Here is a 27,433-nt window from a genome sequence, read left to right as displayed (position 1 = left end):
CAACACTTTCCTCGTTAAATGCTAAAGTTCATGTCAATGTACACAGTACTCTTATTTCTACTAATTATTGTGTGAACTACTGCAGTGGATGGCATTTAAATCTGAGTTCAGTTTTGCCAGTGGTGAAAATTTAGAGGCAAATAAATGTGTTAAGAAAAATTACCTGATACAAAATTAGTAAGATTTATAAGTTACTACCTTGAGTTACAAGAATGAGTGAATATTCTTCTTGACCGAAACGACCAAAGCACATGGCAGACACACTATCTGGCACACTAATTGCATCCACCAAATGCCTGTCCCAATAAAATTGAATAAAGCCTCCACTTAGTGCCACAGCTATGAGGGTCATCCCTATATGCATGAGTGGGATCTGAATTAATGCTGTTACTGGTGCTTGTAACTGAATGTGCCACTGTTTCTTTCCCTAAGTAAAGAAAATGAATATTACATTTAACAGGAAAATTAATTTCTTATAACATTAGGTTTTCTTAATTGCACTGGTGAAAGTAGACAGTGACAAATAATAACAGAAATGCATATGCATGCCCCCCCCCCCCCCCACACAAAGCACAGGAAGAACAATACTAATACAGTAGAATAAATTTATACAAAGAATAGTAGAATTACTGTTGCATGTTTAGGTTTATACAATCCAATTTGTCATGAAAAGATTTGACATTTAACAACATCAACATTATAGAATTGTTTCAGTAGGTGTAAGCAATTCTCAGCAAACTTTAATTTATAAGTTTCTTTGTTTTGCTAAATATTAAAAGACAATTTATTTTGAATACACATCCATGTAACATTTTTTTTTAAACCTTTGAATTATCCATCATTTAAATAGTTTATATAATTCTTTGACATATATGCACTAGGGCTGACACAATACCAATGTCAATAAAGTTGTATTGGTACCTGACAGTACAGGTTGGAATTTATTCTCCGATACCAACTGATACTTGTCCGGAGTTTGGGTATTTCATGGCTTGATTGATTGAGTTGGTGTTTTAAGTCCACTTTATGCACACTAAGGCTAATCGGGACTGGACCTACAATTTAAAGTAGGATTCAAATCACTATGGCCTCCACCAGGTATCGAACCTGGGACCCCTTGATTACAAGGTGACGATGCTACCACTGTGCCATCGGGGAGGCACAGGTATTTCATGAGGTACACACAAATGACACACAACACTTTCATGAATACCTGATAATTTTTAAAGTACAATAGGTTGGAAATACTGGCAGTCAGGCAGCAAACTGACTCATTGCATGCTTGCAGTGACAATGGAGCAGTAAGCTATGACATTGTCTTGTAAATGAGTAATGAAGCACATTTTCGTTTGTGGGTTTTTTTGTTTTTTTTTGCCTTTCAATATTTATTAACTTCTGTATCCTCAACTATTTTCTACATAGTTTTAGAAATCTGTCACTAGATGTCTGTCTGTTATTTTAATGCCAACTGTGAAAGTAAATAAGAAAATATATCGAAGTAAGTCTTGAATCTTTCCTGGCGATGAATGATGAAAAGATTCTCTTGGGCTATCGACCAGGTCGATCATCTTTTCACGAAAATATCTCGTCTGGCTACTGGTCTCGTTCAAATCCTGCATCTTCTTCATGGTCCGCATGTAACTATCTGGTGTGGTATAGCAAATTTGGGATTGCAGGTTCATATTTTTCGTTAAGTGATGGGCAACTGGGCACAGAGAATTCTGCACAGTGCACAAAGGATTACTTTATATCCAAAGCTAAGCTTTAGTGCAGTGACCAAGTACTAAGCTATTTTAAAATTATTTAGAGAAATCAACTCACTTCGTTCTGAATAATGGTGGCAAAATATGATGGGGAGTCTCCGTGATTCCTCTTATGCAATGGAGGGTAAAAAATTAACAGAAATGCACATTTCAGGATAAAAAATCTATAAAATGTGTTTTTTTAATTGCACTTACCTGTATTAGGGATGAACCAATATGATTTTTTTGCTAATACTGATGAGTCAGGGAGGGATTATGTTGCAGACTGCACCATCAAGATTTTTGGGGAGATTTCTTCCCTTCAAATAATATAAAAATTCAACATTTATATATTTTTCTAAAATACATGGAAAAAATTTACACCTTAAATGCACCATATGAAACCCATTATATGAAGAAAAGAAAGTATTTAAGTATTCAGGGGCATGGGAGCCCACAGATGGATTTGCATCCACCCAACTTTCAGGGGGGGGGGATTTTATGATGAAAATTTGAAGTGAACAATATAGCATTGGACACAAATTGAATTACGTTATCAATTAACCATTGCTGCTCTATAAATAGCAATTTGTAGACTATCAAGGGAATTGTAACATGTAATATGTATTATCGAGGGAGGGGGGAGGGAAATATCCAACTCCTACATATTAGGGGGCCTCCCCGATGGTGCAGAGGTAGTGTCGTCACCTTGTAATCAAGGAGTCCCAGGTCTGATACCTGGTGGAGGCACATAGTGGTTCGGATCCCACTTTAAACTGTAGGTCCAGTCCCGATTAGCCTTAGTGTGCATAAAGTGGACTTGAAACACCAAATCAATCAATCAATCCTACATATTAGGCCTTAAATTGACACGTGGAATCTGGAGAGGGGTTGAGAATTAAACATTGGGGGCGGACAATATCCAACTTTTGAATATCAAGGTTAAGTGTTAGATTATGGCGGGTATTTTAGTTTGGGGGGGGGGATTGAGCATTAAATTGATGGGGTATCCAATTTTTGTGTGTTACTATTGTCTATAGTATAGACTGTTGCAGAAATTCAGGTGTGGGGACTGAGAATAGTTTGTTTTGAAGGAGACAATATACACTCTTCAATATAAACAGTAAGTCTTCTAAAATTAGCAAGGAAACTTTGGTGGGAGGATTGAGTATTAAATTTAAAGGGGGAGACATGAAGCTCTTGATAAAGTATTAAATCTTAGATTGTCAAGGGGTTTCTGTGGTTGGGGGAGAGTTTGATTATTATATTTTGGGACTATATTTAGCAATATTGTATCCACACGTTTTCGGCGCTGAACGTACGAGAAGAGAAGCTGGAAAATGATATTGTATCCATACGTTTTCGGTGTCGAACGTGCGAGAAGAGAAGCTGGAAAAGGGTAAATATTGCGGGATCTTAAGAAAGTACCGACATCTCATTAAATTAATATTCTTTAAAGCCTGCAAAGAAATGGATGTAAAAATTTTCTTCCTCACTTCGCTTGCAATAATGTGTTAAATGTGAAGATTTATACTATAGCTGCATTACAAGACATGAACGATATTCTCGATATTGATTAATAACATCACTTCTTAAAATGTAATGCTTAGTGTTGGTACACTGCTTAATTTAAAGCAGGTGCACCATTTGAATGATGTACTTCTATTAGCAACATTATTGTATTATTAATTCCCTATATTCTGTAATAGTTACACTAATTCACATAGTAACACTTTGCACATTGCCCTATGAAACAGAAAAAATAAATAATATCAAATTCGCATTTCTAACTTCTTGTCAGAGGACAATTTTACTTTAACAAGTGGAATTTGCACTGAAGATAAAATCCACTTAATTATTGCTATGGATTACTAAAATAATTATATTTACCTCAAGCGCAGGCGACAACTTCTTTGAAGGAGGAACAGTATTATGTTCTCACCCTGAGCTTAGTATTTTATAGCTATGGTTCTTTAATGTCTTGTGAAACAATAATTGAATCAGTCACACGGCTGCAGCATGTTATTTGGTTTGCCCAGGTTGAATTTTCTATCTTAAGTTGTGTAACAATTTGTGTTAAATACTTGCATTCAGAAAGCATTGCAAACTCATAGAAGTAAAATAATCCACACGAAAATCCAGCGTTGTTACAGGATTCATTACTTATGGTAAAACAACGGCCAATTTGTAGTATGGGATACGCTGCCGCAAATGACGTCTCACTTTAAACCCAATGCTCTTTCCTTTGTACTTATTGCTTCACCTTTATGGTTAACTCTTTGCACCAGTAATCATTTCCCATAAATTTGGCTTCTTTCTTGCATGCAAATTGAATATATTTTACTTGCATTTTTTAGACAAAATGATATAACATGATAATGTATATTTCTAAGTTTTGATATAGATAGGAGTGTATTTGAAATTTGTTTGTAGATTTTATGTAAATAAAATATATAATGGGCATAAACAGCCATATGCAATGCTGTAAGTCCAATAAATATATTGATGATGATCGAAAGAAGACAAAGAAAGTTCGTAAATTTATTGCAGTTGGAAACTTTGACAAGCACCCTAATAACTAGGGAAAGGAACTTTAGGTAAATAAATGTTTTTTCTGCGATAAGATAGAGACCCTCATTTTTGCCAAAATTCTGATCATAGCCTTATATGTCAACACAGCAAATTTTATTTTACATAAAAACACATATTTTCCAGTTTTCCGTATGTAAATACATATTTTGCGAATTTTCATTTTAAATACATAAAATCGCTCATTGACTTCATCTACCTCGAAATCCTCGAAGGAAAAATGTTTATTCTCCGCACCTCTTTCATATCGAGAGTGCTAGGTTTGTTTTGTCTTTGAACACCCTCGCTGGCAGACTTCTGGCACCTCGCCTACGATCCTATTGGGAGAAAATAGCTGTAAGTAGCTGTGGCTGGCTACACGTAACGATAGGAAGGCTTTTTAATGAAGCAATGCAACTATTGTGACCGGAAGGCATAAAATTTGACAATGTTCTTCTCTTGACAGATGTTGCAGCTTACATGCAGTGGTCTTGCCGTTAGCTACCCCAAAATGGTGCACGTTACATGTGTGGCTCATGCGTTGCATAGAATATGTGAAAAGATAGAGCTCTTTATCCCAATGTCGATAAACTGGTTTCAAATGGGAAGAAAGTTTTTATCAAGTCGCCTAGAAGAATAGACATTTTTAAACAAAAATGTCCTGAGGTTCCCCTTCCCCCTACACCTGTAGTTACGCGATGCAGATGTTATGCCCAGAACTTTGAAAAAATTTTATCTGTTGTAAATGATCTCGACAAAGAAAAATTCTGCAAGAACTGTTGATGGAGCCCTCCTTAAAAGTCGAATTGGCATACATCTCAACAAACCTGTCCATTCTCTCTAATTCCATATGAAAGCTTGAATCGTCCGCGAACACTTTGGCAGCTTCCATTGGTGAAGTCCGTATAGTAGAAACGAAACTGAAAGAACTCACTGGATCTAAATGCACAGAATTTTTTGGGAAAATCCAAGGTTTTCAAACATTGTGCCAAATTGCATGTGTTTTGGAAGGAGGTGAAGTAGAGGAAGTGGAAGCTTTGGAAAACTTCAGCGTTAGTGACATTTCGTGCTTCAAATATGCAAGAATTGTTTCTTGTGACGTGGAGCTATCTTTCTCACAATATAAGATGCTTTTTAGAGATAATCGTCACAGATTAACAATGGAGAATTTGGAAAAAACTATTGTGATCCACTGCAACTCTTCCAAAAAAATAGCTCGCTAAGAGGTAATCATTTAGAAACTAATTTCAGATGTTTAAAATACATGTTATAGTTTGTTTTTGTTACCAAATGTTTTTATTTTTGTCACATATTTTCCTGTTTTTATCACATATTTTCAACATTTATGACACATAAAAAATAAATATTTCTGAGTTTTTTAGCACATAAAGTTCCGTTCCCTACTAATAACCATTTTTGTTCCGCCAAATATAGTGCACTTCGTAAAATAACTTGGTGGCATGGCAAGGCAAGATAAGTGTGAACATTTTGTAGGAATATGCATTGTAACTTTCAATGAGCTTAGAGATTTGTGTATATAATGATATTTTATAACATTGATTATTTTCTAAAAATAATCATGTGAACAGCACGGAAGTAGTGCCACTTTCAACATGGCGAGTTCTATGCATGCAGGAAGGTCTCCGTGTTCAGTGATACATCGAATCGGTGAGACGGTTGGTTTACAGAAGGTCTCAGGGTTGGTGATTTACACTTCAGAAAGATATGCACAGTTTAACATAGTATTGTATTCAAATAAACATGAATGATTACATATTCTTCCAAACTATTTTGGGGGGATTATGATGAACGATTTGGGAGATTATGATGAAAGATTGGGGGGTAATGCATCCATGGTCTTGGGGTGATGGGCACCCCTGCTGATGAGTATCAATATAATATTTACCAAATTCAACTGATATTGTACCAATCTGACATAATGTTACAATTGATTCATGAAGAACCTGAATGGTTCATTACTTTCAGCAATTTATTTTGCCTTTTAGAAAAATAAACTGCATAATTAGAAAGTTTTAAAAAAGTAAGGAGTCTGTTATTTTAAAAATAACCAAATGATAGAATTTTCACAGAAAATTACAGACTATTTATAGAAATATTAAATGGGTCAAATTATAATTATTAGCAATAAGAATTCTTCTCTATGCATGTACATAAAAGACTTTCATGTCCTTGAGAATGGCAAACATACACAAATATAGGACCCTTTACCAAATAAATGTGCTTGGGTATTCTTTTGTTTATTCTCACTTACCTTCATTAAGTTAAGCATGCAATGCAATGCAATGCAATGCAAATTTTCAAAAGTGTATGTGAATTTGAGTGGCTGAAAATCGCTTAGGATGTCAGTTCTTATGTGTAGCTTCCTTTTTGTAACTACAGAGTGAATCATCTGTACCTAGGCGCTTAATCTGTGCTCTTGAAATAGCATAAAAGCGAGGATTTCGTGTAAGAATCATCACACTTTCGTTGAAGATGCCAGCATTCTGAAGGGTTTCAAGTTCATTTAAAAGTTGATACGAAGTGTTTATAACTTTTGTAGGATTATTTTTGATAATATTCTTGTTTCTATGGCTGAAAGAAGACAAATGACAGACAGTGAGCGCTGTCGGAAGCATTGAAGCAGGACAGTCAATCAAAGATGTAGCTATTTTCTTTGGCGTTTATCATTCGGTAATTTCTCGATTATGGAAACAATTCCAAACAAGTCAAACAGTTGTCCGGAGACCTGTGTTCGGTCGTACAGGTTACCGCCCCCTCTGATGATCGATATATTGCTATAGTAGCCAAGCGGAATCGACAAGCGACCTCCACAACTGTTACATCCATGGTTGCAGCGGCACTTGGTAAGACAATATATGCTAGTACTGTGCACCAAAGGCTCCACATGAAGGGATTGTACGCCCAAGTACCAGGTGTTTGTGGTGCACTAACCGTCCAAGCCAGAGGGGCAAGATTAAAATGGTGTTGTCAGCATGTCAATTGGCCTGTTTCAGATTGGTGAAAAAGTCCTGTTCACAGACGAGTCCAGATTTGCCCCGGAATCAGATGATAAGAATGTAAGGGTCTGGAGAGAACGAGGCACATGCAATCAGGCCAAGAACATCATTGAACATCATGCATTCAGAGGTGGCAGTGTCATGGTGTGGGCTGGAATTTCAATGGGACATCGCACCGAGCGGTTCTGTGATGGCTGCGTGGTATTGGGATGAAGTCCAATTGTGAGACTCTACGCTGCAGCAGTTGGTCCAGATTTCCTCCTTATGGACGATAATGCCCGTCCCCATCGAGCCAATATCGTTGACGAGTACAGTACCTGGAAAGTGAAGGCATTTCTTGTATGGAGTGGCCGGCGTATTCCCCCAACCTTAATCCCATTGAAAACCTTTTGGATGCCCTCGGGCATGCTGTCTCTGCACATTTACCTCCTCCAGTCAGTCTCAGAGAGTTGGAAACTGCCCCAATGGATGAATGGCCATTGCTCGCATCTGCAATGGTTGATCACCTCAATGAAAGCATAGAAAATTGTTGTAAAGTTTGTGTGAAGGTCCGGGGTGGTTACATACCATATTAATGTAAGTTCTGTTTTGGTCAGATACCATATTAATGTAAGTTTTGTTTGGTTTGTTTGCCTTTAAACATCATTATGTTAATGACCCAAATGTGATGTCATCATATAACTTACGAAAAGTAAATATTTTTTTTTCATCTTTGTACACAATTCTTGTTTACTTTCATGTATAAACACATTTGCTACGTTCATGTGCAATTTTGTGTTAATCAAAGCTTTACTTTTCCATTTTTGTTGATTTTACCATCGCGTGCTTAACTTTTGGAAGCGTGTTTACTTTGACTCTCTCTGCAGTACATGATAGTAGCTAGTATCTTGTTTTGTGAGTGTCCTTTGTCATTTTCATCTAAGCACCACTTCTCATCGTCGTCACGATTGGCCAAAAGTAACAGAAAAGCACCATAAAAATAAGAATACCACAATAGATTACAAACATTGAAGTCAATATGTATGCAACTAAGAAAAGTAATAACAAGTTAGTTCACTGTCTATTTTATTTTGTGGTGTGTTTTTAAGTGCCTATTTTCATTTTGATTCCCATTTTCCTGCCTATTGTACAAGTTTTTAGCATCCATAATCGGAACCCTATTAATAACATAAAGCTGTGGTGCAACGGCCTGAAAATAAACCAAAAAGACAAAAATGATTGTTTACAAATCAACTTATGTGCCAACATTGATATATGAAAGTGAGTTCCTGGATAATTAACGAAAAACAAAAACAAAACTTACAAAGAGTAGAAATGAAATTTGAGGAAAACAGTGGGAAAGACGAGAAGGGACAAAATCAGAATTCAAACAATCAGAATAACATTAAATACAAAACTAATATATCAGGATGTTGAGCAAGCATAGTTTGGACACCTCAGCAGAATGCCTGAACATCGAATACCTAAACAGGTATGGCAGGCAAGAATGGGAGGATTGGATATGAAGAGACCCTAAGGAAGACCATGTAGGACATGGAAGGAGGGTGTGAAGAATACCCTGAACAAGAGGAACATCTCATGGAGTGAAGGAAGGAATTTGGCAGAAGATCGTGTCAGATGGCGAGCTCTCTGTAAATCCTTGACACCAATTGGTAGAAGAGGATTGGAATAAGAGAAAAAAGCAACAGCCTGTGAGAGCCAAGGCCTACCTACAGACTGCCAGTCTCACTCCCACATGCCTCAACAGAGGTGGACGATTATCCAACCAGTTACGGGGTGCCATGTGGTCAGCATGACAAACCCCCAGTCATTGTTGTACGTTTCCATGGCCAGGTTACGCTACTCAGTATAGCTCCCTAATTTCCTCACAATGGTTGGTGGCCACTAGTCCCATTCACTGGCTGAAATCTCAGGAGAAAAGTTGTTATGCTTCTCCCCAGTACACTCGAACCAGGGCACGCCCTTTAGTTTGAGTCCAAAGCCTGATGCCTTAGACCGTATGGCCATGGTGCATGACACCCTATTAATAATACTGCTCTAAAAAATGCAGGTTAATATACCCATTCACTCTTAATATTGAACAGCTTGCATAAAACTTTTGAACTGGGTTAACAAGTTCTTGAAAAATATTCTGCTTCAGCATTTTCCTTTTTTGTCAAATTTATTTCTGCAAGAAAATAATTTGATGTAAAAGCCAGCATGAATAATGTGCACTGAACATACCTTCTTGGAGTAACATTGTAGTGTATCATCCATTAAAGCAAGAACAATATTATTATCAATTATCATCAGTCCTATAGGTTGAGTTCCTAGTTCAATGAAAGCTCGAGCTACTTTCCATCCTCTTTTCAACATGCAAATGTTGCCATTACGACAAGCACACACTATATTAAAATCAACGTCATACAGTCCTGAAACAGCTAGTTGCACTGGTACACCTGGTACACTCATCTGAAAATAAAAACAATATTTACAAAACTGTCAGTTAGTGCTGTGCTCGAAGACAGCAGCTTCTTACTTTCATGATAGAAATTATAATTATCAGCAACAAGTTTTCAATGGAAAGGAGATGCCAATGCAAAGTTCTCCAATTGACAAAGCAGGAAGTTGAAAAGGTAAGTATCAATTTACATGATTAACATGTATTTATATTTCAGTGGAGTCTTCTTTTAATACACTCTGACCAATACTTCTTGACAGCAGTTGCCCTGCCAGGGTATAACCATTTCTAAAGTCCCTCAAAATAGCCATTTACTGTATGTAGCAATGAAGTCATTTTTGCTTGGAAATTCATTTTTGCCAAGACATTTTCTCAGGTCGCAAAAAATAGAAATCACATGGGGTGGGCAATATCTGAAACATAAGTGGATGATGCCACAATTTGAAGCCTAACTCATAAATTTTGGACCTTAATTAATTAATTAAAAACAGTTGTACTGGTTCTTTACACCAGTGTCATACAACTGTAAGGGAGCTTTCACACCTAAGTAACAAATGACAGGGGTTTCACACAAAGTAACAAGCAACACAACCACAAATTGCACACACCAGAACAGACACTTTCCTCTCCAGTCTGAAAAAAAAAATCACTATGCATTTGCAACCAACAGATTTTGGTGTCTCCTGTATGCCATAGAGAAAAAGAGCCCAATCTGTGTGACAAGCAAGCGATGGGCAACACCTATCATGATGCTCCGTCATGGAAGATTGTAATTATTTCTAAAGGTTCTTTCTTTCCTTGTCATGTGACAAGGGTCTTGTTGCTTTTCACTTTGGTCCAAAAGCTCCCTTAGATAAATTGATTTCAACTTAAGTTTATCCTATATCTCTAAGAGAGATTTCACATCAAAATGACATGGGACAGAAAATAAGTGAAGTGACACAGGGCATGGGGATTTGATACCAAAGTGACAAGTGACCCTCAATTACAAACTACGAGGAGCATGTCAAAAAAAGGGACCGATTGGTTATTACAGAGAATAAAATCAAGCGAGAACATTTTTATTTTGATGCTATACAAGTGCATACCCTGGCTATTTTTCTACATAGTCAACATGACGCTCCAAGCATTTTTGGTACCGTGGAACAAGTTTACATAGACTCTCTGCATTGAAATCTGCCACCTGGGATCTCAGCCAGTCGAGAACTGATATCTTGAGAACTTCACTATCATCGAAAACGTTGTGAAGCAAGCCACTTTTTGAAATGAAGGAACAGAAAGTAATCACTTGGGGCAAGATTGGGACTGTATGGTGTGTGATTAAAATGTTCCAATCAGAATTTTTGAATTGTCGCAACAGTACGGTCAGCTGTGTGTGGGTGGGTATTGTCATGAATAAGCAGAATTCCAGACCGTAACATTCCTCTTCGCTGGTTTTGGATGGCACGTCGCAGGTTAGACAGAGTTTGGCAATACACATCTACTGTGATGCTTCATCCCGGTTCCAGGAATTCCACGAGGATTACATCTTTTTGGTCCCAAAACACGGTTGCCATGATTTTGCGATGTGATGGTGTTTGCTTGAATTTCTTCAGTTTCGGTGAACCGAAGTCATACCATTGCATGGATTGCTGTTTGACTCACCAGTGACGTACGATATCCAGGTTTCATCTCCAGTCACTATGTGAGAAAACAAGTCATCCCCATCCTTCTCCCAGGGGGCCAAAAAATCACGTCCTGATTTCATTCTTTCATCTTTGTGAGTGTTTGTCAACATTTTTGGCACACAGTTTGCGATAACCCAGATTGTCCGTTATAATTCGGTGCAATGTTTATCAGACACTTCAGGAAACTCCTTGCCTAGATCAGTAATTGTGAAACGGTGATTGGATAGCACATTCTCATCAACACATTGCACAAAGTCATCCGTCTGAACATACTGCTGCTCCACTCGTCATCATGAACATTTGAATGTCCTTCCCGAAAAGCACGGCAACATTGTCTTACTTTTCCTTCACTCATTACTGTTGGTCTGTAAATGGCACACAATTCCCGATGAATGCCAGCTGTACTCAGTCCTTTTGCGTTGAGAAATCTAATCACCGACCTCACCTCGCATTTGGCGGGATTTTCTATTACAGCAGCCTTTTCAACTTCCTGCTACTCACACATACGCACCTCTACACTGAGAAATATATGCAAGCACAGAATAGTAAAGCATGTTTCCATGTACCCGCAGCTTCGTCAGTGTTTCCAGTCCCAAGTAAAAAATTATCGGCTCTTTTTTTGACATGTGCCTCGTACATCCACCTGACTTTCCTTTCCTAAACTCCATGGAGCAACAGCCCTCTGAAGACCAAGGCTGACAAGCAATTTTTCACTTGGTCAATGAACCAAGTCCCCATTCACTGTTTCTGGCTTTTGAGACCAGACTGTCCTCACGATGCTAGATCTACACTGAAAATTTAATCCCATTGAGGATCAAACCTGGGGCTGACTTCCCTTTCAAGTCTGGAAGTTATTAACTCACAAATAAACTCAGGTGACAAATTGCACATTATAGAAAAACTGCTCAGTCCAAGTGACAGTCATGAGAAAGACTATAACATGTACATCATGTCTTGCCACTCCAGTGTGAAAGGTGGCATTTGTTTCTTAATGTTCATTTACTTCAAGTGGCATGTGGCTTCTGACTTGTCACTTCAGTGTGAAATCTCCCTTTCTTTCAAAAGTGTTTACCATTATCCAAAAATATACTTACATTTTCTAAAATTGTGAAAGCTTCAGGATCTAACACAAAAATACTACAACTTTCTGTTCCAAGAATTAGACAAGAGATTGCATCTTCTTCAGACATCGACTTTTTCAGAGTTGAAAAGCATGTCACACTTGTCTGTAAATAACAATCTTTCATTTATACATCTTCCTTTCAGAAATCATAACATTACAATACAACCCATGTCAAAGAGCATAATAAATTAAATAGCTCAAATGTGTCCGGGATTAAACATGGTTGAAATTCATACGTTGAGATCAGTTGATGAATGAAAATATTATTAGCAAGCAGCAACATGCAATTATTGTTTTTATATATAGCTTACAGTTACTGAATAGGGTTACCTGACAATTAGAAAATGTTAATGAATTGCGTATTAGATTAAGTTAGAGGAGGTTAAGTAAGTTTTCGATGAATCTAACATACTAATTTTGCTCACTTTATTATGAAATGAAAAATCAAGCAACCACTTCACTAATTAAGAGAACATAAAATTTTGTGTAATTACGTTACAGTCAAATGTGGTGTTATACAATTAAAACCTTGTGTCCACATATCAATATGAAAACAATGAAAGATCTTATCTTATAGTTCCTTATACAGCTTAGTAAGTATGTGAATAATATATAATCTGCCCTCCCCGCAAGACATTGAAAACTAACAATTATCGTAAGGGTAAATTATTTAATATTTGTTATTTAGTGTCACTTTTCAGCCACTTTTGGCTAATTGTGACAATGAGGTTGAGAGATGATATGATGAAATTGAAGGAACACTCACAAATATCCCATGCTCAGGCTGGGATTTGAACCCAGGATCCCTGGCATCGTAGCATGCTGTGCTAACCACTTCACCATGGAGGTTGGCGTAGGGGTAAATGACAATGGCTATCTGCACTTTGGTTGTCTAAAAAAAGGTGAACCCTCCCTCACTTTGACATCCAAAATTAAGTAATTACCTCAAGTGGGTTATCTCTTCTAAACTAAACTCCATGGTGCCACAGCCCTTTGAGAGCCAAGGCAACGCAAGTGATTTTCGTTGGGTGATCCATGGTCAGTGCGTTGAGTTCTATTGGCGCTGTTTTCTATCTTTTGATACCAGAGCCTGCTACTTCTTTTCAAGTGGCTCTCCAATTGTCCTCATGATGCTCGGTCAACACCAAAGTTTTTAGAGTTCCCACTGCGAATCAAACCTGGGACCGCTCACACCAAATGCAACACTGTTAACAATTTGGCTACACTTTGGTTAGTTTTAAAAAAAAGCATTAAAAAAATAATCCGTTCATGTAGTGTAAATGGCGATCGCCACCTTTAAAATTTAAAAATATGGTCACCTGCCCTCTTGAAATCTAGAATTAACCAATTATGATTAAGTACCATCCATAAATAGCAATTGTCACCCTATTTTGTGGTCTAAAATAAATTGATCTGCCCCCAACCCCCAGATGATGTATCTAATAATATAGGCTGCCAATGAAATCAGATAGTGACAGGTGAAAAAAGACCTCCCAAAAATATTGCAAAGGTGAATTTTGAATTAAATGTGGTTATTTTTCAAATCACGACAGAAATCCATACAGAATTCTCATGAAATTTACAGTGCAGACACTCTACGCTAGTCCTTCCTTTCAAATGGCTCTTCAACTTTTCTCGTGATATGAGCCACCCTAAAGTTTTGGAGTTCCCACCATGGATTAAACCTGAGACTGCTTGGATCAAAAAAGCACTAAAAAAGTAAAGTGCTCCCCTGTGCTTTGCACCATGCCATGAAGGCATATAGGGGCTGTCGAGTTAGGGCCCCACACTTTCTTGATAACAGCCGAAGGTGGGTGATGTAATCAGCACCACACCCCTGGCCACCTTTACCCCCCAGAATTTCCTCCGGTGTCGATGCTGGGTAGGTGCCGGAGCCACTTGAACAGGTGGAAACAATCCCGGTTCTTTCCTGCCAGGGATTGAACCCAGGTCTCTTGCATGGTAGTCAGACAAGCTCTAACTATATTTGACAATTTGGAATCCATTTACGAGAAACACTTGTTAATCGACCAGGCTTATTATTTGACAATACTCAGAAATGTGTGGAGTTAATCATAGATTTATACCAATTGTAATTTAAGCCACTACACATAAATAGTTCATGAATTGAGTAACAAAAATCTTACAAGAATCATCAAAGGCTGAAATGTAAGTAATAGTCCCTTTAATCTTTCTGATGAAAGAATTACTTAATAATATAACATAGGCTTGTCAAATCTAAATACATTTTATAAATTCCTCATAATATTTGAGCTCAGCCTGTCATGCAGCGAAGAGTGGGCAGAAAATGATTTTTTAAAACAAATTATAAGGTTAATTGTAATAGCAATTATTATTATTAATAATAATAATAATAGTAAAGGTAAAAAAGGTAAAGTGCTCCCCTGTGCATAGCACCACGCCATGAAGGCGTATAGGGGGTGTGGGGGTAACGCCCCACACTCTCTTGATCCGGTCATGAGTGGGGGTGATGTGATCAACATCACGCCCCTAACCGCCTTTACCCCCCAGGGTTTCCCCCAGGTACCCATGTTATTCGACACTGGGTGGGCGCCGGAGCCGCTTCCAACGTTAGAAAAGTTCCCGGATTTGAACCGGCCAGGGATCGAACCCGGGACCTTGAGCATGGTAGTCAGACGCGTTACCGACTGAGCCACCGCGGTTGTTGTTACTATATAATAATAGTAACAACAACAAAAATTGACATTGCTCCCGAATGTTTAGATGCAAAATTTTATCTCAAAAGCAAATTGTTAACACCTACCACAAGAGCACTTTTTGTTTAAATTTGGTGAAAAATTATTCTTCTCTCAAAATGCCGATTTTATGAAGACCAATTGTCTCATTTTGTACCATTCACCTTTGTTTTCTTTAAGGAAATCTAATGTGCATACAGAATGAGTTTGTAAAAATAATGCTGAAAATATTAATTTACAAAAATTTCTAGTACATATTATATTTATAATACTATATAACTTTTTTGCAAAATTGTATACCTTTATGTGTGAAGCAGAATGCATATTACAAACTCATAAGAGATTCAGTGTTTGGAAGTAGCATGTTACTTGTAATGGCATCTTTGAAAGTTTGGAAATATATCTGTAGCCATGCTACATTTTCAAAATTGTACCTGTAACTTTACAAAATGTCTGTAGCTTATAGCACAAAACTTACAACACCTACTTTTTTGAGGACCTAAAGTATGTAATTCTTTGAAACTGTACTTGACAATATTATTATTGTCTGGTTTCTTCTTTACACTACACTGGGTTTACTCACTCACAAAAGAGAAGTTTGTGAGAAAAGAAATGGGCATGCTATGATGCATTGCAACATGCGTTTTTCGCATTTAGAGGTATAAAAGTGAAGAAAGCCTTAATTTTGTACCAAAAGTGTTACAAACAATTCTGTGGTGCAACAGCCCTGTGAGAGCCAAGACCTGTGAAGTGGCTTTTATTGGGTGATATGTGGTCATTTTCTGGCTTTCTAGATAGCGAAAAAAATGTTTCATAATGGTACAAATTTCATTTGGTAGTCTAATCGGTAGGGCATCTGAGTGCCATGCAGGACACCCAGGTTCGATTCTCAGGGTGCGTGATCTAAGGTCAGATTTTTCTGGCCTTGACCCTGCATAAAGCAGCTCTGGAGCTCACCCAGCATCAAATCAATGGGTACCTGGGGGGCAACCCTAAGGTGTAAAGGCAGCTGGAACATGGTGCTGATCACATCACCTCCAAAATGGGTGAGATCAAGAATGTGTAGGGCCCTAGCCCACTTCCCCTAAATGTGCCTTCATGGCATAGTGCTAATGAACAGGAAACTTTACCTTACTTCACAAATATAATTTACAAGGTTCAAAAAATAATTTTTCAATACAATTTTTATGAACTATTCTTTGTCCAATCAGATAAATTTGCTAAGTTTTTAAAGAAAATAACATGCAATGGAACAAAATGAGACAATGGGTTGTCAAGAAGTTGTCAATTAAAGAAAAAACTCTCTGTGTAAGTGGGTTTGCCTACCATCAAACAAAAAGTGCTCTTGTTGCATGCTTTATCAAGGTGAAAATTTGCATGTGTATTTTTGAGATGCAGAGGCAACTTTTTCTCTCTCTCTCTATTGCAGTTCGAACTTATAATTTCTTTTGATTTTTGTTACACTCTACTGCATATAGAGAAGAACTGTGTTGTTATGTTATGCACTATAAAAATAAATGTTTAGTCTTAAGTTTACACCTGCTTCTTGATGGGAAAATTTTTATGCTGCTCCACAAAAGATTTCCACTTAGAATGCTCCAGCATTAAAAGCTGTTGAGAACGGGATGAAAGATTAGAGTCTCCAATTTCCTGGCGAAGATTCTGTAGCATTTCGTGTAACACATCCACTTCAATATTTTCATCACGCACCTGTTAAGGGGAAAAAAACAATTTTAACAATACCTACATCCTGGCTCATATTGTTGCAGTGTTGCACAACAACCAGAAATTTCCAAAGAATAATCTTTAAAAATATATTTTTTCTTAATCGCTTCCTCACATAAACATAGAAATATATTATTTTGTAGTCCAGTAATATAAGAAAACTATCTGCTTAAAAAAAGTAAACAAGATTTGACAGAATATCAGTAGTTCTTGCCAGACTCTAGCAACAACCAGCCACACCCAGCTTTTTTTTTACAGACCTTGGCTCCAAAATTCCCTCTTCCTAGTAAATTTCCATGCTGGGGACATCAATAGGTAACAACTAGCAGTTACAGACCAGCACCACCATTGTCAATTCTTCACCCCTATTTTGGACCCATGAAGATGGGGGGGGGGGGGTAGTGAACAGATTCCTGTTCATCATTCACTAGTTTTAGTGCTCACAACCTGTTTTGGCACTTGATGCCTTTTGGTATGGTAACATAGTGTTTTATCTCAAATTGTGCACTAGTAGGCAAGCTGCTAGTCATATTTTGCAAGGTGTTTTGAATCTTGTGCATGTGGTGCTTCATTCACATAATTAATATGTGGTCTGCTGCTGCAGCTCTGATGAGATGGATGAGTACTGTTTGAAGTTTACTCGCAAATAGTGTTCCTTGAGGTTTTGACGAGGAACTTGGGAGACCAATACTGGACTTAAACATTGTTCAGAATATTACAACAGGGAAAAAATAAATCGGGAAGATATTATTTAAGATAGGGTCATGATCGTATTTGTCTCTGAAGAGTGCAATACTTAACCCGTTTCTGCCCAATTTTTTTTTCTGAGTACTTGCATTTATATTTGATATTTACTTACTTAGAACATAAATAAGTGTCTGAAATGATTTTTTTTTATTTTTTAGTGTATAGTTTGTGAGAAAACGGATGTTGACATTTGTCGACAATGGTCACAAGTGACCCCAGTATAGATTCCCTATAGCATGTCGACAAATGTCGACAATGGGCATGAAAGGCATCAACGAAAATTAATAGAAAAAATACATATACTGTTTTGTTATCTTGTATTTATTATCTAATGACATAAATATAAATTGTTTTCTTACACTTACACCAATCCAACAAATAATAAGGATTTTCTAATCAGGATGTTCTCATAAAAATAATGAAAATATCTTATTTCTTTCCCTCAAAATTGTTGTTTCTTTTTTTTTTTACCTTGTATGAAACTTCTCGCTACAATTCACATGGCAGCCAACTTGGCATATCTGACACTTCTTACGTGTAGCTTTTCCGCAGAACCCACACCTCACTTGTGTCACACATGTTTGAAGGTAGTGTCTGTGGCCAGGAAAACGTACTTCATCAGGTAGCCGTCTGTCAACTTTCATGGTTGGCTTACCGGCTGCAGGATGCTGTTTCGTGTACATAACAAAGTATGCCCTGACAACATATCTCGTGAATCCCACCCAGCAAGTCCGGGTTTTCTGAAGACACTTTATAAGTTAAGCGATATAATTGCCATGCGTTATTCATTCTAACGTTAATTATGTAGGTAATCATTGGCCAGTACCACTTGTTATTTCTGATATTAATGCGATACGATGCAATATTTTGGTCAAGTCGATCAACTCCCCCCATGAATGTATTGTACATGCCAATACAAGCTGGTTGAGGGACAAACATATGCTTTTTGTGTGCACTTGACCACTTTTTAACTTACAGATTGGGTCCGTACCAAAAGCTGTAGAAATTACGGTTACGACACTGTTGTCATTGTACCGAACTAATGTAATACCACTTTTTTGATCTGACACTTGAGAGTGGCTGCCTCGAGGAAGCTTTTTAAATTGTTTTGGATCTGATAGCGGTGCTCGTTCAACCCTGTTATTTTGTATAGTTCCCGTTGCAAGATGTCCTTTTTCTCTCAGGTATTCTAGCAATCGAACTGAAGAAAAGAAATTGTCAAATGTAAGTATCAACGGTATTTTCTGTGGTAGTTCCGATATAAGGTCCATAACCACTGATCCACCAACACCAAGTTCAGGGATCGGCTTCCCTGTTGAAGCACCCTGGTAAGGTTCTCCTTGAACGAGATAGCCACTTCTGGTAGCTATTGGCCACACTTTGTAACCGAACGGTATCGGCTTACCATGTATGTGCTGTTTAGCACCGTGATGCCCAATATATGAAACCATGGATTCGTCTACGGAAAGGTATGGATCCCCAGAGAAGTAGTTAAGCCAGCGCTCATTTAACATACACCACACTGGTCTTATCTTGCTAAACCTGTCCCTTTCATCTATTTCAGAATTGTTGCAAAAGTGTAAATTTCTCAAAATTCCTTCAAACTTGTTTCTGGACATAACTTTTGACACCGCATCATGATGGACGTCTTCCGCTATTTCCCAGTACATTCTGGTTCGGGGAAGAACATTATAACCTAACCGGAAAAGGATGGCAAAGACCAGACTGCGTTCATCATTCGACAAAGTAAAAGACATGTTCCCGTTATCTTTAGCGTATTGTACTGTACAGTTAACGATGAATTCTATAACATCATCGTGAAAAAAACATCTGAAACAAATCTACAGGTGTGAAACCTCTGTCAAGAAATGGTGTGCATTGCAATTCCCTTTGGGACCTATCTGGAATACCACCTTCCTTCCAATTAGGTTTTTTTGCAGATAGTTTTGTTTTTTCTGTCCAGATCTAGACTGCAACATTCCTTCTTCTGTTACTTTCGTAAACACCAGCTCTGCTGTTACTCGAAGCTGATTGCCTGATAAGCTGTTCAGATCACCTGACGGGTCCTTTCCATCGCTGTCCCCACCACTCACCATTGCATTTTCTGGATGTTCCATGTACACTTTAGCTGGCAAAATACCTTCAGTCTCCTCATATTCTTCTAAAATGGAAGCAATCTCCTCCACTGTCAAACTGAAACCAAAAGAAAAAAAATGTTACAGCTTTATGAAAAAAGAGTAGTCTATATCAGAGCGGCTGTTTTACACTTGTACGTAAGACTTTCTTCCTATCATATATTCTGTTGGTTTCTTTCGCCAGCCGTGGGGACCCTTCACCCTTAGGCGAGCACATAATTGCATATTTTCTATCAGAACAACATTGTTATCAACTCGAGAAGTGAAAGTGCGAATGCCATGCACTCCAGAACAGCTGCTCCCTTCCGTGACCATTGTCGACAAATGTCGACACAAAAAACCATGTCAAAATATTACCATTCTCTTCAATGAGTAACATGAAACTCACTCAACATTATTAAAACGACATGTTTTAAGAAGCTTATTACTGACTTACTAAGGAAAAGTAATTTAATAACAAACAGAAATGCACTTACTTGTTATAGAGCGACATTGCACCTTCTGCATGCCTGGAAAACTCCATACACAATACACCCCACGAGACAGCAGGAGGGGAGTGGCTGGCGTCATCGTACGCAGTGATACCAACCGACACTACATAAAATGCTGTACCGCTCACAGCCGATAATTATTTCTGTTTCAGAGCTGCCTGAATGTTACGTCGACAAATGTCGACAATGGGCAGAAACGGGTTAAGTAAAACACCATCGCCACCCCTGCATTCTTCAATAATAATAATAATAATAATAACAAGTAAAATAAATTTACATAACAATGTCTTCCATATCAGATTCCTCATCATCCTCCTTCACTGCTTCCAGTTTTTGACTGGGTCTATGGAAGTCAAACTTCTGTCTTTTCTGTTGATCTTCCACTATGATCCAATCCTGGTTTTCCTTTGACCTTTCCCTGCTCTTTATACAGTTCCCCTGCTCCTTACACTGGTAGCGATTCTGGCCGCATTCTCCTCATGTGTCCAAACTGCTTTAACTGTGCCTGATCTATTCTGTCTTGCAGCTTCACACTCCCACTCTGACAAATCTCCTTGTTCATTGCTCTGTTCCCTCGTCCTACTACACTCATAGAGAATTTCATCTCCACTGCTTTCATCTTACGTCTGTCTCTCAATTTCATTGTTCAATCTCTGCTCCATACATGATTATGGGTATTTGGCAGACTTTAGTGCAAGTAATGATTGTGCAACCAACAACTCCATTGTGCCCAGTCAGTTGCTCTCTTGAAGTGGTGTTAGAATAGGTGAAAGTAGTAGAAGCAGTAGATAATGACCAAGTCCAATTAACATGACATACTAATAAAGTGGAACATTTATTTGAGTGAAAAGTCCATGGCAGTACACCTGAGGTAAATGTTTGGAAAATATAACCCTGCAGTGTTGCTTACTACCAAACTTTACCACCACAAGCAGAGAAATTTCTTACTTCCTGAGGGAAGGAGTTGTAAATGTAAAATGTAAAATGTAAATGGTGTGGGAAAATTCATGAAACAGATTTGGAAAAAAAAGCAATGCAGTAACTGGGGTGTTTGCTGTTTTCCAAACTTTTACTTCAGGTGTAACACCGCACTCAATCGCCTCTGAAGCACAACTTCAATTCAAATGAGTGTGCCACTTTATGTGAACAGAAGTGTACAAAGGTAACAAATATTAAACAACAAAAGAAATAAAAATTGAACCATGAGACAGAGATATTGTACAAAGAAGTGAGAATCACGGTACATATCGGAGGCGTATATTCGGGGCTATCTGCGAAGCCCAGACTCGGGGAATAAAATACAGAAAAAATATCTATCAGAAAATGTGCATAAAATTGTTCATTTCAATAAGAAGATGAACCTGAAGAAGTTCTTAGAAGTTGGAAACATTGCCCACTTTCTTTGAATTCGCGAGACGCCTGGCCCAGCTGGCGGGCAACTCCACGGGGGTGACGGGTAAGCTTGACAGGGCTCCGATCAATGTTGCAAACCAATTTTTTCCACCATGTAATTTCCCCAGGATCGGGAAATTGTGGAGTCAAACTGTTACAGGAGAGAGAACAGGGTTGCATATGGCAGGGAAAAAAAACCTCTGAACTTCCTCAACAGTCTGGGTCAATGTTGCAAACCAATTTTTCCCATCATGTAATTTTCCCAAGAATGGGGAATTTTGAAGCCAAATTATCGCGGGAAAGTGTCATGTGGCAGGGACAAGAACATCATTGAACGCTTGCAGAGGAGTTGAAAAAGAGGTCGTTGACCTTCAAACAACTAGAGATACAGTGGGGAGTAGAAAATTGTTGGCTGAGCGGGAATGGTTTACCGAAATGACAAGGGCCAGTTCTAGTCTAGAATCTAGATCGTGTCGAGTGGTCTTGGTGCATGGAATTTATTTAGAGGCAGCGTGTGAATACAGTAGTGAGTGGATTGTATTTTTGTGAATGATATGTGCTGTGTTGTGTTGTGTAGTGAACTGAAATGAGGGATATAATTAACAAGCTGTCTTTTCGGCTTACGAATGACGATAAGCTCCAAATCGTTGTGGATTTTTCTTGTATGTCCACTTTATGAACAGATAAGCTAATGGGGATCGGACCTACAGTTAAAGTGGTATCTAAACCACCATGTATCGGACCCAGGACCCCTTAGTTTCAAGGCAATGACGTTATTACTGCGCCAACAAGGAGTACCCGAACTTAAAATTGTGAAAATAGGTACGTTGAAATTTTATTTCTCGTATATAGGCCTACATAATATTTCACAATATGGGCCTCTCATTTATGCAAATAAGAATGGAATTCTTGAAATCCTTTCCTTACTGACAGTGTATATTTCCATGTTTTATTTATGAGGTATATATTTTTAATCACAGAGTCACATCACTTCAACCCACCACCCCAAATGAGTTTAAAAAAACAAAAACACCCCCATCAGCAAATATTTGTCCATTAGAACACTAAGATATGGTGCGATAGCCCATGTTCTTAACCCAGTATACACCACTGGTAAATATATATATATATATCTCTTTCTTTCTTATGTTGTAGGAATGCAGTATGGAACAAACCTGAATCCACAAATCCTTCTCCAAAGAATTAATCTCCAAGGATGGAAGTGTAAACTTAAAATATGGTCTTAAATTCTTGTACACATATACATGGCAGCCACATGCTATAGCAATAGCTGTAAAAAGCAAGCAAAATTAGGTATTACACAAAATGTTTTCAAGAGCATACAGATGTACTGGAAAAATAAAATAAAATCATTTGATGGCCCAGAAGTCACCCAGGGGTTTCACATATGAATTACTCCCTTTTCTGTTTTGTATTTTGTTCATTTTTCAGGTACTGGTACACCAGGGTAGGGGAATTTATCATTGTTAAGGATATCACTGAACGACAAATGAAAAAAATCCAAAAAGATGTTGATATAAGGAACATAGGCAAGTTGAGCAGGAAAGAGAGCCAAAAACAGCCTTGCACAAAACTTCCAATTTTGTAAAATTTCCAGTTATACTCGTTAACATTTCAGCATCCCAGACTTCAAAAGGAATCATTTATCTCACAAAAATGTATCTAATCCACTACAAAAAATATGTTTCTTCTTACTTCCTACTTTTGTTATTCTACTTTGCTTTTCCACTCCTTGGGTTGTTGAATAGATTCTCTCAGAATAGCAACCAGGTGAGTTCATCCTGAGAGCATACATTCATTATTCATGGCCAGAAAAGATTCAAGACTTACCTCTTGGGTTATTTGCAATGATGGTGAATGGTGAAATAAATGATGGAGTATACTCAATGATACATCCATGGAGTGACCTCAATAGTCAAGAGCACTGAGTGGTACTCACCACTCAAGATTCAAGGTTCGAGTCCTGGTCCGGCATGATTGTCCATCAGATTTGTCCAATCAACATACATTCTCATCATCAAAATTATTCAAATGTGGCAGAAAGTAACATAAAACATGAAATATACAATATAGCAATGCATGTATTATCGAGGATATGAACTTGGGATCCTTCAATTTGTAGTGCATTGTGCTAACCACTCTGGGGAAAATAAATTTACAAAACACAGGTCAACTTTGAATTACTGGGAATTAATGCCTCTGTTTTACCCCCTTTCAAGATTCCTTCAAAAATCAAGGAACAATTACCAAGTTAAATAATGCAAAAAACTCCGTTGCAAATTTGACTTATTATAATGCCAAACTTTTCTCCTAATTTTAGTGTTGTAAATTCCTTTCCTTACTCTTAAAACTTAAACCCCACATCAACAACCATCTGCTAACCATAGTGTCATTGAACATGTGGAATACGGGTGTTTTTTTAATTTGTATGTGTGTGTGTGTGTGTGCGCGCGTAACTTCTTAGCACATTCTGTGTATTTCATGAAAAAGTGGTTGGAAAATCTGCTCCCTTCTTCCCCCCTCTTACAATGCTAGAGTAATGCTGCTCACTCAGAGTTCCACGAACACATATGAGAGTGCTCTTGCACAACTAAAGTGGGTTGCCCATGCCAGCTGCACATGCATAGTGTACAGCAGTGAATGTACCCCCTAAATTTTTGAAGGAGGTACCCTACCTCTCTAAATCCGTAAATCTAATTGTACCCCCTGTACCCCCCTTAGATAATTTGACAGACGCAAGCTGCTACTGTTAAAATAACCTATTTTCAATTAGCTCAATAAAAAAAGTTTAAATTGTTTATAACTCATAACCATTATCTTCCTTACCACAGAAATTCAAACCATTGTAAACTTATTCTACTACATTCTGCTTGCTATGATTTAGTTCATTGACCTGTATTCTTGGAAACTTCTTTAAGGAGATGAAAATTGTTTAAAATGTGTGTGGAACAGTGGAATCAGGTAAAGTTTAGCCTACTCTCAGAAAATCACTCTCCAGGTGAATGCTCTTTTGCTTAAGGGGGTACACTTTTCTTAAGAAACAGTCACGTCTATTCGAAGATAAGATATAAATCTTAGACAGAAAAGTATATGACTGACTTCCTTTTCTTTTGAGTTTTTCAAATGGAACTTTCCGAAACGAAATACTTACACAAACAAGACTAGACACGACTGACCAACTTGGGGGGGGGGGGGTACAATCTACTCCCGTACCTCACTCATAATTTTCATAACTTTATGAGAGGATATTCGGAAAACTATACTTAAACCTACATACCTCGTATTAAGAGATTTGTTGAAAATACAGATGCTACTAAGACAAGAAAAATCTGTTTTCTCTCAAATTTCAAGACGAGAATGAAATAAATATCAGCAAAATCAAAGCGAGACGATACTTGATGTAAGAGACGATCTCGTTGGAAAATCTGGTTATCATGTTTGAAGAAATTGCTTAAAATAAATTTAAAATGCTATCTCTTTTTCAGACATACCAAGTGTATATCTAATTTATTTTTCAAATTAGCCATGTATTTTATTTATTGTAATTGCAAATTAAATCCAGTAGTGACAATTGCAAGCCTGTGCTGCCCATTTTAATCTAGTCAGGATAAAATTCCATATTTCGATGGTTCGCAGTGTCGAAACAAGATGTAAAGCAGAAAAGCGTTATGAACTAAAGTTTTTGCTTTAATGAGATATTGTACGTTGTGAGAGTGATGACACAATGTACATGTTGCTTATACTAAACATTTCATGGGTCAGGATGAGATACCTCGCCTTGTAATTAACGGGTCCCACATGCAGAGTGCTTTGGATTCCACTTTAAACTGTATATCCAGTCCCGATTAGCCTATCTGAGCATGAAGTGAATATAGAAAAAGTTTTAATAACTTTTGATCCGAAACCAAGACAAGAATAAGCACAAACAAGAATGAGAAGGACCTCACCACTCCAGGAGACGAAATGAGGCTGTGACAATTCTCGACTCGTCTCATCGCGATATCATTCCTATGTGAAATGAACAGGCTCGTCGCGTGATAATGTTCGCATGAGCACGTGAACACTCATGTAAATATTTTAAATTACGTACATATTAAATGCACACACACACACACACATATATTTATTCGAAAAAAATATACTTCTTTGATGTTCGAATATATACACACAATTTACTCGGAGTTGACGTCTTTCAAGTCTGATAACTTTTTTAGAGAGTTGGTAACACTGACTCCCACGGTGTTCCACGGATTGCGTTGAACACAATTCCTGTGCGTGTCGCATCAAACTGACAGCTAAGGGACTGTTGGCCACTATACCGTGAAAATGTTCACTGGGCTGTGCGAACATATGGTGCTGGGAGTCCTGATTCAAGCGGTAATACTTCTAGCATTCGGCACCACAGTGCAGCATACAAGGCATGTCTAGGGTGACTCGAGACGGTCTGCGCTACATAGTTGCAAACTTTAGTGAGAAATCGCTAAACCTGGCGGATTTTAAATTCCTGTGGGCGCTAAAGTTCAAGGAATAGTGGCGAGCGACTTTTCTTTAGAAACTAGTCTGCAGGAGTTACATATCTTTCGTGGTTTATATGATTTGCGCATGTGCGTCTAAGGGCCATTCAGACTATGCAACTTTTTTTTTAGTAATCGACGTTTTTAATGGAAAAAAAAGAACTCTCACCAACTTAAATTGCAAAGGAAAGTGCGGACTATATTTACATCAATTGAACGTGTATTTTTCTGGTAACTATACTCAGAATAGTATGGAGTCCTAGGCCTAAAAAGCTGTTACCGAAAACAGTTATCAATTGATGTTAGTAAATTATTTTTACTATTCTATACGTTATTAGAATATGCTTATTGTGAAGAACAAAATATAACTTTCAGAATACTAGAGATGCATTTTTGCTACACATAATATTTTCTTCTTTGAAGTTAGAAAGTTAAAATGAAATATGCATAAAATTATCTCATTTGAAATTAAGTTATTTTTTAATCTACATATAAACGCACAAACATTGAAATTTAATTTATTGGTTGGAATAAACCTGATGTAAGTTGTTCTTTACAGCACTTTTTAAAAATATATTTTGCATTTTTCACCTGTAAATTTCATTCAGCAACTTTTAGCACATGTTGAAGATTTAGAAACTTCTGCGTTTCAATTGTTGGCAACACTGTTGCTTTAGGAGAACTGCAAAGGGGACACGTTGTTCTTGGAAAGGTCAAGTTCCGTTCGTTTTGCAGGGCAATAAAAAAAGCCTATGAACTTTGGCGGCAACCGGCAAAACGTGATTAGAGTGGTGTCGACTGTTGAGAGCACGATATCTATTGGCAAGCGGTTGGGTGAATTTACGTCCATTGGCTTTCAGACGTGCGTGTGTGTATGTGTGTTGTGCCGTGTGTGTGTGTGTAGTGTAGTGTTGTGTTTTGTACACTATGAATACTGTTAGGAGTTTGAAAGAAACTTCATTTTCGCAAATGAGCGAAGCAGAACGAACGGAATTAAAAACGATGGGCCCTCACCAGACGGACCTCTGCATTGTTCAATAGGTAAGCATTCCGAAACTTCAAACATAAGCATCCCAACCGAATTATTGTGGGCAGGGTGAGGGCATTCTGTATAATACCCAAATATCTTACATA

General features: G+C 37.7%; 1 protein-coding gene across 1 annotated transcript in view; it reads right to left on the bottom strand.

Annotated features, from left to right (window-relative positions):
- BBS1 (Bardet-Biedl syndrome 1) overlaps positions 1-27,433 on the bottom strand; it is a 47,777-nt gene that overhangs the window by 5,245 nt on the left and 15,099 nt on the right. Inside the window, exons 4-8 of the mRNA XM_083121730.1 lie at positions 22,940-23,055; positions 16,814-16,984; positions 12,529-12,660; positions 9,551-9,778; positions 199-427 (exon numbers count right to left, since the gene is read on the bottom strand). Coding sequence (XP_082977856.1) covers positions 199-427; positions 9,551-9,778; positions 12,529-12,660; positions 16,814-16,984; positions 22,940-23,055 — 876 coding nt within the window. The remainder of the gene's footprint in view (positions 1-198; positions 428-9,550; positions 9,779-12,528; positions 12,661-16,813; positions 16,985-22,939; positions 23,056-27,433) is intronic.

This window comes from Lepisma saccharinum, chromosome 4 (assembly GCF_977018435.1).
Source record: "Lepisma saccharinum chromosome 4, izLepSacc3.1, whole genome shotgun sequence".
In the NCBI taxonomy this organism is placed as follows: Eukaryota; Metazoa; Arthropoda; class Insecta; order Zygentoma; family Lepismatidae; genus Lepisma; species Lepisma saccharinum.
Note: the sequence above shows the minus strand (reverse complement) of the source record. Positions and strands in the feature narration are given on the sequence as shown.